The sequence below is a fragment of the Notolepis coatsorum genome (assembly GCF_963971535.1).
Source record: "Notolepis coatsorum genome assembly, chromosome: 20".
Taxonomy (NCBI): Eukaryota; Metazoa; Chordata; class Actinopteri; order Aulopiformes; family Paralepididae; genus Notolepis; species Notolepis coatsorum.
In genome coordinates, this window is record NC_140184.1 from 43,583,056 (window position 1) to 43,597,737 (window position 14,682).

At 46.1% G+C, this 14,682-nt stretch overlaps 1 protein-coding gene across 1 annotated transcript in view; it reads left to right on the forward strand.

The window, feature by feature from the left end:
* The window catches only part of slc12a4 (solute carrier family 12 member 4), a 142,325-nt gene that overhangs the window by 71,728 nt on the left and 55,915 nt on the right, over window positions 1-14,682 (forward strand). Inside the window, exons 4-8 of the mRNA XM_084337480.1 lie at window positions 1,454-1,600; window positions 2,500-2,554; window positions 4,056-4,186; window positions 4,338-4,579; window positions 5,107-5,321. Coding sequence (XP_084193606.1) covers window positions 1,454-1,600; window positions 2,500-2,554; window positions 4,056-4,186; window positions 4,338-4,579; window positions 5,107-5,321 — 790 coding nt within the window. The remainder of the gene's footprint in view (window positions 1-1,453; window positions 1,601-2,499; window positions 2,555-4,055; window positions 4,187-4,337; window positions 4,580-5,106; window positions 5,322-14,682) is intronic.

A 14,682-nucleotide genomic window follows, 5' to 3' on the forward strand; every position in this document is an offset into this window, starting at 1 on the left:
TAAGTTTGTAGCCCATGAAGGAGATGTAATCAACAGGCCTACAGCATCAGGAGGAACCGGCTAAGCAATAGCATAACCTACAGTTGACGGATCACTAACTAGTATAACCTAGGAATTAGGGCTGCTCGAATATTGCAAATATCATGATCACGATTATTTTGATGAATGAAAACTTTATTTAACAGATTGCAGAATGGGTACAATACAGTACGGCTCAATACACACACTTGTTAAGGGGATGCAGACCAGAGAAAGACGTTTGTCTTGTTTACATCAGGGTCCCCCCTTGTTTACATCAGGGTCCCCCTGATTGATTCAAGTTTCAAGTTTTGTTTTATTTGTCAAATATAAGTTACACATACATTACAGTGAAATGCTTGGTTCTGTATGACCCTCCTGAAATTGTACAGTAAAAATACTAAATATATAATATACAAAACTATTGAATTCACAATTATTAAACACGATTACTCATTGATTTGAGAACATCATATGACGATGACTATGAATTTGTTTTACCTTTCTTCTCGACCAATGGCTGCCTTTCTGTGGTTTTCTACAAGTTACCAAAGATGTTTAAAAATAACTGGAGAAACGTGCCGTGTGGCTCCCTCCTCCCTTTCAACACAAGCTGAAACTACTGTTTGGGCCTGGGGGGAGGGGTGGAGCGCACTCCTGTGAAGGAAGGGTGCACTGTGTTTACAACACAAGACAAAATTAGAGCAACATTTTATCTTGATTATCTTGAATTCATGATCGTGGGAAGCCAAAATCATAATTGAAATTGAAACTGGATTAATTGCCCAGCCCTACAAGTACCTATAAAATAAGAAATTGTAACAGTCGCAGAATGTCAGTCAAATGTTTTGTTTTTCTAGCTTTCATACTGTGGTCTTTGGTTAGCTGTAGGCACTCTATCGGCTCTGTGTACCAATCACTGTAATATACATGGAAGAACGCTTGTTGTTGTTCTGACTGTTTGTCGCCACTAGGGGGCAAATCGGCTAACTGCGAGTGAGTGAATAAGTGCTTGAATTACAGAATGACTGAGTGAGTTAGTGACATTTCCGTTCATAGAGGTGCATGCTTGTGGATCGAAAAAATACCTATACTATTTCTATCTTAATGTGTTTTTCCATTCCAAATCATTGTTTTGCGTTCACTTCTCAATACCTTGCTCTGGCCATTTTCTTCCTCGTTATCTCTGTAAATTGGATAACTTCCTTAACTGGAGTCAGTGTATTAGGGTTTGTTTGCTGACACGGTACAGTCCAGGCTGTTCCCCATGTAGTAGGCTAATACCCAAAAAATGTTACCTCAAAGAGCTGATTTACTACAAATTGACCCTTTACTGCAAAAAAAATCAATGATTTGATCAATGAACTTGTTTCCAGATAAATGTCATGATGGATTCTGTCTCCCTCTCTTCCCCCCCCCCCTCTCTCTCTAATAGTCTCCTAACATGGGCACCCTAATGGGAGTTTACCTGCCGTGTCTGCAGAACATCTTCGGCGTCATTCTTTTCCTTCGTCTGACATGGATCGTCGGGACAGCGGGCGTCGTACAGTCTTTCTTAATTGTCCTCATGTGCTGTTCATGTGTGAGTGCACATATGAATGCACAATGACACACAGGCACAAACACACACACACACACACACACACACACACACACACACACACACACACACACACACACACACACACACACACACACACACGTAGCTGTCTATCGTGTTGGATGATGATGCTTGCTCCAGGGATGGGGGGGGGGGGGTTCAGCGACGCTGCCTGGTGCACACACACACACACACACACACACACACACACACACACACACACACACACACACACACACACACACACACACACACACACACACACACACACACACACACACACACACACACACACACACACACACACACGCACACACACACATACACACACACTGGGATAAATTCACTTTCAATTAGATTAAATCAAGAAGTTGATTTTCTTTTTGAACTCAAATACTCAAAAGCCGGAATGCATCTATCTTATTGACAAAGTAAATGATAATGAATGAATGTTCCATCATCAGAAGGTTTTGAATCTGAACTTTATCCTAACCCTGATATACACACACACACACATACACACACACATACACTGTTTATCCGTGTTCTTTCACGCTATAAATCTGGGTCAGCAGGCTATTGATGTTATCATCTAATAGAACCCACACACAGTATACCCTGGCTGAGGCCGCCTGATGCAGCAGAAATTATTTAAGACAAATAATGTCATTTTTACCCAGTCACTCAACTGGTCACTGTTGTGGTTTCCAACAGTGCATGTTTATGTCCTTATTCACATCTCCCCCTCATTGTTTCAGGATGTTTCCTCCTTATTCACATCTTTCCCTTCTAGTTTCAGGATGTTTCCTCCTTATTCACATATTTCCCTTCTAGTTTCAGGATGTTTCCTCCTTATTCACATCTTTCCCTCCTCATTTCAGACGATGCTCACAGCCATATCCATGAGTGCGATCGCTACAAATGGGGTCGTTCCAGGTAATTACACTGTAAATACTTCAGAACTATGATAATATATTCCAGGCTTGGAATCAATATGAAATTGGGGACCCTAGAAAAAAAATCATAATCAAGCTAAAATGACTGCAATAATGACATGTTGGAATAAACCTACTGTCAACACTGTCAACAGCTTTTGGACTGCCCAGAAGCCACTGTGAAAGCCATGCAGCCTAGCCTATACTCAGTTGTCACTGACCTCAAACAAGGCTTCTGTCTTTTATGCACTCTGTATAATTTGTAATTGGTACCATGTGAACATGCAATTCGGATGTTTTTTCAGACCTCAATATGGGTTCTGCTAAATAAGGCTGGGAACACCTGGTATAGTAAATGTTTAACTTTTTTATTGCTATAGAAAAAAAAAAATAAACGCACACCTGTGTTGATGAGGTGCCAGCTGACTAAAAATGATGAGGAGCCGCACACTCATTAAAAAAAAACACAGCATTGCTGCCCTCAATCACGGTTACGTTTAGATTAGATTAACCCTGACAAAGGCAGCAATGCTGTTCAAACATTGTATTATCTAAAATCTAAATGCTGTAAATGGGACTTATTTAGTCCTTTTCAACAAGTTAATATATACTGTAGGTCCATAAACATGTCTTTGAGGTCCATAAACATGTCTTTGCATTCTAGCAGCCTCTGTTTCAGTCCTGTTATCAATGGGCTGTTTCTGTGCCAGTATCGAGTGAGCTGCTTTTATCGTACAAATACAATCATTATCGTACATCTACATTTACATTTTTACATCTAGCAGTGATGCACAAGCCTGTACGTCAAACGAAATTCAGATACAACTTTCAGACTAGACATTGCAGAACAAATATGATGATCCAGCAATAGCATAGCAATGTTGTCGTTAAAAGAAACATATTTTAGCTTTAGGTTGAAAAGAGAAGATTTATGTGCAAGCCGCCATCTTGTACACACACATTTGATCAAGATCTTCACATGCACATACGCATGGTATTAACTACAGCAATTGTGGCTGCAATACTGAATGGCTCATTTCAAAAGGGAGGGTTTTTGTCACAGCTGAACTGCAGAAAAGGCACAATGCACATATTTAAAATGTTCTCCGTGATGGGACAGCCCCTCATTCTGTAAAAAAAATGCAACACACAGGAAAAGGCCATTCTCACAATGTGGGCTGACTTTGATAGGTTGGAGATCAGGTGGGTGGCTGCGTTCTGTATGAGTTGAAGCGCCTTGGTGACGCAAGCCGGTAAACCAGCTAGGAGTGCATTGCAATAGTGGAATAGTATCGTTGTAGGTACAGTATTGTCTAATAATCACCTGCTAAAGAAAAATGGTTGGCAGGTGATTCCACAGGATTTTTGACTGCTGCATCCCATGTGATTCCTTATGGGAGCAACAGTAATTCAATACTGCATGCAGTGTATCCAGTGAAACTGGGACATTTACAATGGCTATACATCTGCAGCATCAATAATACTTGTATCATGCATTGCAGCTGGTGGGGCGTACTTCATGATCTCACGCTCCCTTGGTCCAGAGTTTGGAGGAGCTGTGGGGCTGTGTTTCTACCTGGGCACTACATTTGCTGCTGCCATGTACATACTGGGGGCCATTGAAATTTTCTTGGTCAGTCTGTTGAATCACTGTGATTACTTTGAAAATAATTGCATTTCAGATTCTGAAACACTGTACTGTATTTCAATGTCGATTATTACGTTGCAAATCTATTCCCACAGCTGGTTTCTTATACGATTGTCATTTTGTCCTCCTTCCTCAGAAATATCTAGTCCCCAAGGCGGCCATCTTCCACACCATGGACCACCACGCCGGCGACAGTGCCATGCTGAACAACATGAGAGTCTATGGCTCCATCTGCCTCAGCATGATGGCCGTGGTGGTTTTTGTTGGTGTCAAATACGTCAATAAACTGGCCTCACTCTTTCTGGCCTGTGTCATAATCTCCATCGTGTCCATCTATGCCGGGGCGATCAAATCCATCACCCACCCGCCAGAGGTCTCGTAAGTCTTCAAGCAAGAGCTGTCAGAGTACTTGGGTTGACTCGGTTCGATGTAGTTAATATTGAATTATTGGGTTCTTCACAAGAGGAAAAAGAATGTCACTGTTCTGGTTTCCTGGGGACAGGCTATACAAAGGCTACCACATCTGTGTTTTTCTTTCATGGTAAATTCTTATTAGATTAGAGTATATTTGTAAAGTCAAAGTGTTCACTTGTCACATACACAATATATACATGTACAGCGGCAGTGATCTACTGTACATCTACAGTAAGCCTTGTCATAAATTAGTATTGCATTGATTGATGATGATGATGATGATGGTGTTGTTCAGGACAATAATGAAGATGATTAAGGCGATTACAACTAATGGTGGTGGTGGTGGTTGTGATGATGATGATGATGATGATGATGATGAAGATGATGATTACGACAATAATGATGATGATGATGATTGTGGTGGTTGTGATAACAATGATGACTAAGTAGGTGACATTTTTTTTCACCCATCATCCATCCTCCTCCGTCAGGATCTGCATGCTGGGCAACAGGACGCTGGTCAGAGATCTGTTTGATGTGTGTGGCAAGACCGTCGTGGTGGGCAACGACACAGTGCCCAGCAAGTTATGGAGGAACTTCTGCAGTCCAGGGAACATGAGCAGTTTGCAGTGTGATGAGTACTTCAGCCAGAACAATGTGACGGAGATACCTGGCATCCCTGGTCTGAGCAGTGGTATCATTAGAGGTATTTCTTAAAGGATTTCCCCAGAATTCTTGCATCACTAGGTATAATCCTAATTCTCTCTATAATCCCATAATCCATGTGTGCGCATACATACGACATGTGTGGTATGTTAGCCCCATTGCTTCCTCAGTCAACGCAGATACATAATCATTCATACACATAACTGTACACAAGCTCCCAAGCACATATGAAGCACTAGTTAGATATACATTGCTAGTAGTAGTAGTAGTAGTAGTAGTAGTAGTAGTAGTAGTAGTAGTAGTAGTAGTAGTAGTAGTAGTAGTAGTAGTAGTAGTAGTAGTAGTAGTAGTAGTAGTAGTATAATGTAGAAGACAAGTATAGTAGGGGTGTAACGGTACGGTCGGTACACATATTCGTCCGTTTCGGTATGGGACTTTGGGTTCAGTACGCGCTCTTTCCCGAACTAATGCAACGTTACTTTAACCACTAACAGAACGCACGTAGCCTAAGGAACTTAATTAAAAACATACGGTTATCCTATAACCATAGTTATACGAGTATAGCGAGCGCCCTGCTCGTAGTGGAACCAGTGTTAATTTTGGCAGCTATTTTCATTTTAGTTTTAGTCTTAGTCATGTGTCAAGTGCTCCTTTTTCGTTTTCATCGTATTTAGTCATCTTCATTTATTTTTCGTTTAGTCAGTTTTAGTCAACTAAATGTCTGAGCATTTTAGTCTTAGTCAGTTTTTGTCTCAATTTTGTCTTTTTTGTTTTTGTCTAGATTTAGGAGATGAAAACGGATGACATTTTTGTCTATTTTTAGTTAATGTACTAAAAAAAATTCTATTATATAAATTATAAAACTTTTTTTCTTTTCTTTTTTACAGCTACTGTTTTATATTGTTTTTTAGTAATAACTAGAAAGTAATGGTATTTATTCAACAACAGGTGATTGTATAGATTAGTATTAGTATCATTAAATGACAACTATGCTCAACTATGCTTCACCCACGGAAAGGTTGTTGGCACATTGGTTCCACACGGACATTATACGTTGTTGCACTTGCTTCCAGAAGGCTCCGTTTAGGTCAGCTAGTAGCAGAGGCTCTGTTGTGATTTTTAATGCACAATAAATATTCAACATTCTCTTTTGAGACTCCGCCTCAGACTCTTTTGGCACTAAAAGCTAAACATTGTCACCGGTATGGCTGTCCGCAACATGTCATTAATTGTGTGCGAGAGGTCGATCAGTTAGCCACATTAGCGTTAGCTAGGTTAGCCACTAGTTAACGCGAGCTAGATGGAAATACAAACAATGTAACGTTACTGGTGAAAAAGTGATTTACCTTGGAATACTCCTTTGCCAACTTGCTGTACTTTGCTTGCAGGTCTGCAGCTGGATTATGAATAGTCCCAACTTTAGCCAAGGTAATTGTTTGTGTTAAATAACGAGACAGGAGACTAGAGCGTATCCACTGTGCATCTGTATTGAATCCCAACCCATAACACAACAGCGTACCTTACATCCTGGTCCCTGCTGGACCGTACCAACACACACACCATTGTGGGGGGGTTTATATAACAATCCCATTCTCTTGTAACATCTCCTTTTTTTTAGATAACAATAGTTACAGCATCCCTTAGTGTACATTATTATTATTACAAGAAACCCCATAAACGTCCTTATTTAAAACCCTAACCATCTGTTCTGTGCATTTTTTCCATTTTTTTTTCTTTTTTTACACCATACCATACCATACCCATTAACCAGTCTCTATAAGTCCAGTCTTTGTGGCACTCTCACCAGCCTACCACTGGCCGTCCTGTACTCTGGCGCCGGTGGAGGGTCCACCACAGGCTGGTACAGGTCGCTCCGCCTGAATGGCCTGACTTCCTGGGTGATAGTGTCATTGCCCGTGTTACTGTCCATCCCTTTGCTGGGCGGACTGCTGTGTGGCTCCACAGGTGGGTTGCTGTGCTGCACTCTGTGTTGCTCCGGGCGGCGTCCAGTCACATCCCCCTCCGCTGGTCGCAGGTCCACCCGATTCCGCCGGTAGAATGTCCCCTCGACATCCACCAAGTACGATCTGGGGGCCACCGGTTGCAGGCACACTCCTCTCCTCCACTTGCCCGTCCTGTCTCCAGGCAGGGGCTTCATTCTTATGTCCTGGCCGATACACAACTCGGGCAGATCTCTGGCCGACTTGTCGTAACCCAGCTTGGCCGTTTGATGCTTAACCCGCAGCTTCTCAGGAACCCCCGTGACCACGCTGGGGCCCAGGAGCGAGTCAGCGACCGGAAGTGGGGTCTTCAGTCTCCGGGACATCAGTCTCTGCGCTGGGCTGCTGAGCATGCCCTCTGTGGGCGTGTTCCTCCACTGCAAGATTGCCAACCATGGGTCGTTACCTGCACTAGCTGCTTTCTTGCACAGGTTTTTCACAACTTTCACCGCCGATTCAGCCTTTCCATTAGACCTTGGGTGCCTGGGTGAGGACATGACATGGTCGAAATCCCATTCTTTTGCAAACGTTCTAAATTTCTCACAGTCAAACTGAGATCCACAGTCTGTTACCACCCGGTCAGGCTGCCCGTGGCGTGCAAACTGGGCCTTACACCTTAACACCGCGGTGTCTGCTGAGAGGTCAGGGAGTAGCTCTATTTCCCAGAAATCTGAATAATGATCAACCATGAGTAGGAAGTCCTTGCCCGCTTGTCTGAACAAATCCATACTGACAATCTGCCATGGCCGTGTTGGGAGTGCATGCGACATCATTGTCTCCCGCTGCTGCTCATGAGAATATTCATTACACGCTGAACACTGGCTCACGTAATCCTTGATTTCACCCTGCATGTTGGGCCAGTACAGTGTCTTTGGCCTGTCTGTAGCAGGCATCTCCCCCTACATGGCTGGCGTGTATGCGTTTCAACATTTCTGCCCGTAACGTTTTCGGCACTATGACTCGCTGACTTTTGAAGAGCACCCCATCTTGTGCGCTGATCTCGTCCCTGATTGACCAATACTCTCTGATCGCCAGGGGAGTCTCCTCCCGGTGATCTGGCCATCCCTGGAGCACTGCCGCTTTGAGCAACTGAAGGGTTTCATCTCCCCCAGTGTGTTGCCTGATCTGATTCAACCGCTGGCTGGTGACATTCAGATAATCAGCCTGATTAATCTGTTCAGTGTCCTCTTGTGCCCTCTGCAGGCTGCAGACTGTGTGTTTCATGTATCCCGTGTCAGTCCTCTGTGGTGGAGCCGTGGCCCTGCTCAATGTGTCACTGATGTGCATGTCCGGGCCTGGCTTGTATGTGACCTTGAGGTTTTAGTTCTGCAGCGTGAGCAGCATGCTCTGGAGCCGTTTGGGTGCAGTGAGGAGGGGTTTGTTGAATATAGAAATGAGTGGCTTGTGGTCCGTTTCCGCCACAATCTCCCCCCGTGCATACAGATAATAGTGAAAGCATTGGCACGCAAACACAATACTCAGACACTCCTTCTCAATCTGTGCATAGTTCTGTTCTGTCTGAGTCAGTGCCCGCGATGTGTACCCTACTGGCTGACCCTCCTGGAACAGACAGCAGCCAAGTCCTCTCTGACTTGCATCACTCTGGATGGTGACCGGCTTGGTCACGTCGTAATATTTCAGGATCGGGGCCACTGTGATCAGACGCTTGATCTCCTCGATCGCCGCACCATGTTTGGGAAGCCAGTGCCATGGGACGGCCTTGTCCAACAGCCTCCTCAGTGGCTCGCATATCTCAGAGAGGCGGGGCATGAACCTTGCGAGGTATGTCACAAACCCAATAAACCGCTGCACCGCCTTGGCGTCCGTGGGGTGTGGCATGTCTTGGACCGCCCTGACCTTCTCTGGGTCTGCCCTGAGCCCCTCTGCTGACAGGATGTGTCCATGAAACTTGACTTCTCTGAGCCTGAACTGCAGTTTCTTCAAACTTAGCCTCAACCTAACCTCTCTGCACCTCTCCATGAGTGCTATCAGTTTAGTGTCATGGTCCTGTATAGCCTCCTCTTCTGTCTCCCCACAGCCCACTACCAGTATATCGTCTGCGATGGGCTCTACTCCACTGAGCCCTGCTAAAAGCTCATGCTGCTTTCGCTGGTATATCTCTGGGGCCACAGACACCCCAAATGGCAGCTTTAACCAACGCTTCCTGCCCCAAGGTGTCCAAAATGTGGTGGTGTAACTACTTTCCTCGTCTAGCCTGCACTGTAGGAAAGCATCCCGTGCATCCACAAGAGTGAAAATGCGAGCCCTGGGCAGCTTGTATAGGACATCCTCCAGCGTCGGCATTAAGTAGTGAGATCTCCTTAAAGCCACATTTAATGACTTTGGGTCTATACATATCCTGATCGGCTTCTCTGGCCGTCTGACAATCACCATATTGCTGATCCATTCTGTTGGCTCCGACACTGAAACCAAGTGGCCATCTTTCTCATATTTATCTAATTGTGCCTTCACTGCCTCCCTAAGTGCCACTGGAACATTACGTGGAGCAGCTTGCACTGGGGCTACATTACTGTCCAACTCAAAATGAACTTCACCTGGGACTGATTCCACAGGGGCGTTGAAAACCTCATCGTACGTACCGACAAGCTGCTGCCTGGTTAGTGGGACTGAGCTGCTATGTCCTACCATCAACAGCTCCTCAGGGATGGTGAAGCGCATTAAGCCTAGGCGCTCACTGGTTTCACCTGACAAAAGGGGTCTCTGACTGCTTCTTACTACCTCGAAGGTCAGCTTGTGTGTCTTCCCTCTCACTACACACTCGGTTTTGAATAAGCCAAATGAGGGAATTGATTGACCTGAATACAGCACCAACCTTGTTTGGCTGGGCAATAGCCTTGCTCCAGGGCCCAGCCTCCTCATGTCTTTTATGCTCATCACATCACAGGTTGCCCCTGAATCTAACTGGCACCTCTGCAACCCTCCGTTAATCTTTAAATTTGCAAACCACCTCCCTGAACTGCCCCTATGCTCTCTGCCGTGTATATGTGAGCCTCTGCCTCCCCACTGTACATATTCTCAAGGTATTCAGTGTCAATGTCTGCTGTATGTAGCTGTCGGGTGGCCTGGCCTCTCTGCATGCATACTACAGCAAAGTGATTGAGTTTTGCGCAAATGCGGCAGGTCTTGCCATAGGCTGGGCACTGTTCCCGTCCGCGCCTGTGCGCAGTGCCGCAGAACCTACACGCAGCGCTTGAATTCGCGCCTGGCGCGTAATATTGAGGCCTGTCAGAACGTTCCTGCCTAGGTGGATATTGCGACCTGTCAGAACGTTCCTGCCTAGGTTGATATTGCGACCTGTCAGAGCGTTCCTGCCTAGGTTGATATTGAGACCTGTCAGATCATTCCTGCCTGGGTAGAACTCGTGGCCGCCGGCCATCTGACGCATGTACAGTCTCTGGTATCATTGCTGATGTCTGATGTCTATCCTGTGTCATTGCCTTTATTCTAATATCAGTCATTTCTGCAGCCCGGCATATCTCAATGGCTGATTCCAGTGTAAGATCTTTTTCTCTGAGTAGACGACGGCGCACACTCTCATCACACACCCCCAGCACTACTTTGTCTCTTATCAACTGCTCTCTGAGTTGCCCATAATCACAAGAAGACGCCTTCTCCTTCAGCCTTGTTATGAATGAATCTATGGGTTCCCCTTCATCTTGATTGCATTTCCCAAACACATATCTTTCAAAAATAATGTTCCTTGTTGGCTTAAAATATGCCTCTAAAGCAGGAATGATGACGGCCACGTCCTTCTCCTGGTCCGCCGTAAGTCCTAAATTATGTCTGTATATATGGCGACATTCACTGCCCATCACGCGTCGCAAGATTGCTGCTTGCACTTCTTTTACCTTGTCCTTCAATCCCGCTGCCAGTATGTAGTCCTCAAATTCCGATCGGAAATTATCCCAGTTACTTGCGAGATCGCCGCTCATCTTCATCTCATCTGGTGGCGGTATTGCTGTTGCCATGGTGATGCTGTGTTTTTGTTTGTAGCTTAGCTCGCCGCAAACGCTCACTGCTTCACTCCCCGACTTCTCCTTTTCCTCGATTTCCTGTGCCGTAGCGCACCATATCCGTATAATTACTCACGTAATTATAGCCACTTCTGACACCATGTTTGTGTTAAATAACGAGACAGGAGACTAGAGCGTATCCACTGTGCATCTGTATTGAATCCCAACCCATAACACAACAGCGTACCTTACATCCTGGTCCCTGCTGGACCGTACCAACACACACACCATTGTGGGGGGGTTTATATAACAATCCCATTCTCTTGTAACAGTAATGTTAAGCTAAAACTAGCTTTTCAAATAGCTCTTCAGCTAATGCTAATAACAGAGATCCCTGTCACACTGCTGTCGGGACGATGGCATTAAGAAAAGTTATAATTATTTTGTCTCGTCTTGTTTTAGTCAACAATATCAACATACACGAAGTGAGATTTCGTCCTGGTTTTTGTAAATAAAATGTTTGTGTCCTCAGTTGTGGTCAACGATATTTAATAAACTATTTAGTCTCGTTAGCGTCACATGGTATTCAATAACGTGACGTCACGTCTCGTTGTCGTCATGAAAAAAACCTTCGTTGACGAACATCTTTCGTCATCATTTTAGTTGACAAAATTAACACTGAGTGGAACCCTATCCCTTTCAATCTAATTCTGAATAAAACTTTTCCACATGTACACACCCATCCGCCTGGCCACACCCACATCCGCTCCTCTACATAAGTGGGGACGTGGCCATACTAACAGCTCCTTCCCAAGTCTTTCACCACCGAAAGCAAAGACCACGGGGTCCTCAGTGAGTCCGAGCAGAGCGCTCGCTATACTCATATAACTATGGTTATAGAATAACTGTATGTTATATTATCGTATAGCTTATGCTCTGCTCGTAGTAGAACACAGGAGCTGAGCAGAGCGGAAGCTCGACAAATGTACCCGCTGAGGCCCCCCACAACCATCAGAACCGGGGAGGACCCGAGCCCCCGGACCCCCCTAGAGGGGGACGGGAGGGAATCGGATCTGACTGTGCGAAGAGGGTTTAGCAACTCAACGCACAGGGTGAGCAGATCGTGGGACTTCACACAGAAGGACCCGCAACTACACAGGCGCGCATCCCACATGCCACTAGGGAACGAACGGGAAGAAAAAAAAACTGTTACAGCCCCTAACATCACAGGGTCAAAGGTCAAGAACCCAACCCTGTGGCAAGGCCATAGCAGCGGAGCGCAGAGGCGGACCCAGCCCCAGGAACAGCCTGAGGGTCAGGACCCCCCGGAAAAGGGGGCCTGGTGAGGCCAACGATGCTGTAGCATCGAGACCCCACCAGACGGTCACTAGTGACACCACCCCCCACATCGCCAGCGTATCGGACAGGGCCCAATCCAGGAGCAGGCACTTCCCCCCTACAGCACGCTGCCCTGAAGCACTCCACAGAGGCTACACCCCCACAACACTGTGGGGCCAGTCGGCGCACCGGGGAGACAACCCCCAAAGAGGTTGATCCCTCAATCCTGGCAACAGGTCAAGAGCGTAACTCGACCTGTGCCCGGAGCACTGCAGACTAGACAGGCGCCTAAGGGGTCTACTGAGAACAGCACCCCGGCGGAAGGAGCGTTCGGTATGCTGTGCACCATGTCGCAGCCCCCACAAAAACCCGACCCCCTAGAGAGGCCGAGGCAGAGAAGGCTGACACGATTGGCAGACGTCATGAAAAGTGCGGGGGCACACTCGCAGGCAATTTGCAAAATAATTATATTTATTTCACAAAACACAACTCAGAGAGCAAGGAGGACCTACCAGTGGCACCAAATGAAATATCAAAAGGAAATTAAAAGCCCACCCCCCCTTACAGGTGCGGACGCCCAAAAGTACAGGTGGTGGTGCTCACTTCTAAGGCTGGTGTCCTCAATGTCCCTGTGTGCGAAACAAAAGATTAATACACGATATATATATATATATATATATATAATACAAGAAAAACAATCACCATAGGCTGAGTGACACAAGAGAACAAATATTCAAAGGGTTAACAGAAATGTGCAACAAACTATAATGATTTAAACACAACACAATGAACCAGAGCTTCAGCTACCAGCTCTTTACCAAACTAATGCCAAAAAGGCCACAGCTCTACAGAACACACAAACAGCACAAAACTAAACTAAACTCCTAAACTAACTAACAACACAAAGTGCCAGAGCCTTCACCAGCTCTATTACCAGACCACACAAAGATGAGCTCCCACACAGACCAAGTATAGTTACCACAACCAAACGAACCAGGGAGCTAACTAACACTGGACACAAATGGGGTATATGAAGGAGTGTGGAGCTTGATTGCTTGACGAGCCTCAGCTGCTGCTGCTGCTGCTGCTGTGTTGTTGTTGTTGCTGGAACTGAGACACCTGAGAATGGGGATATGTAGACACAAGAGGGAGACAAAAGAAAACAAACACCACATGCCTATATATACACAACATATATACATAAGGACACCGTCCGTAACACCGGCTATACAGGCAGTACAAGCGTTTCAGTTTTCAAGAAGGGGTTAACCCAGGCCAACAGGTCGACGAGAACGAGTCCGGACCTGGGCCCGGCGGACCGGGACGTACACAGGGATGCCAGCAGAACCACCTCGACAGCCCAGCCCCGCCAAGCAGAAGAAGAATGGAGAAGGACCAGGCTCCTTAGCACAGCGCAAGGTACAACATAATATGGACCAAGCAACTGCGAAGGATAACTCGTAGTGACGTAATCGCGAACACACCTCCATAACATCAAACCCCGCGACGCCCGGGCCAACCCGGCATTTCCCCCCCGAAAAAGCACAAAGTCCTTCAGGGTACCAGAACAGCAGATCTGCGCCCCGGCGGACAACGGGTTTTAACTGACCTGGTCCGGCGCGACCAGAACCAGTCCCGTGTCCTAATCACGCCACCATCCCCAGTCCTAAGAAGGAGGTAGGTACGCGTGTCAATCCAAAACATCACAGAGGGCGCCACCAAGACGGTCAGAACATGAACGCACCGCGCCCGGTGGCCCACCCCATGGGCGTGAGACCCCTCCGCCAATGTTTCGATCTACTCCGTCATCTCCCCCCAGAGATGAGTGAGAATTCGTCAAGACTAACCTAGTACACTGGCGCTCGGAAGAGATAAAATCTCCATCCCAGTTGCTCTATAAAAACGGCGTTTCTATAATGAGCAACCAAGGCGCGCCAGCCCATGCGTGGTTCCACACTGAAGCACCCAGGGCCAGCGCTATGTACACGTCGAGACCCAAAACACATCAATGGTAATTCTAACAATAACCCAGATAACGTTCCCTCCATGCCGCCTGGGACGAGCGGTAGGAAGCTGGCCAAAAGACACA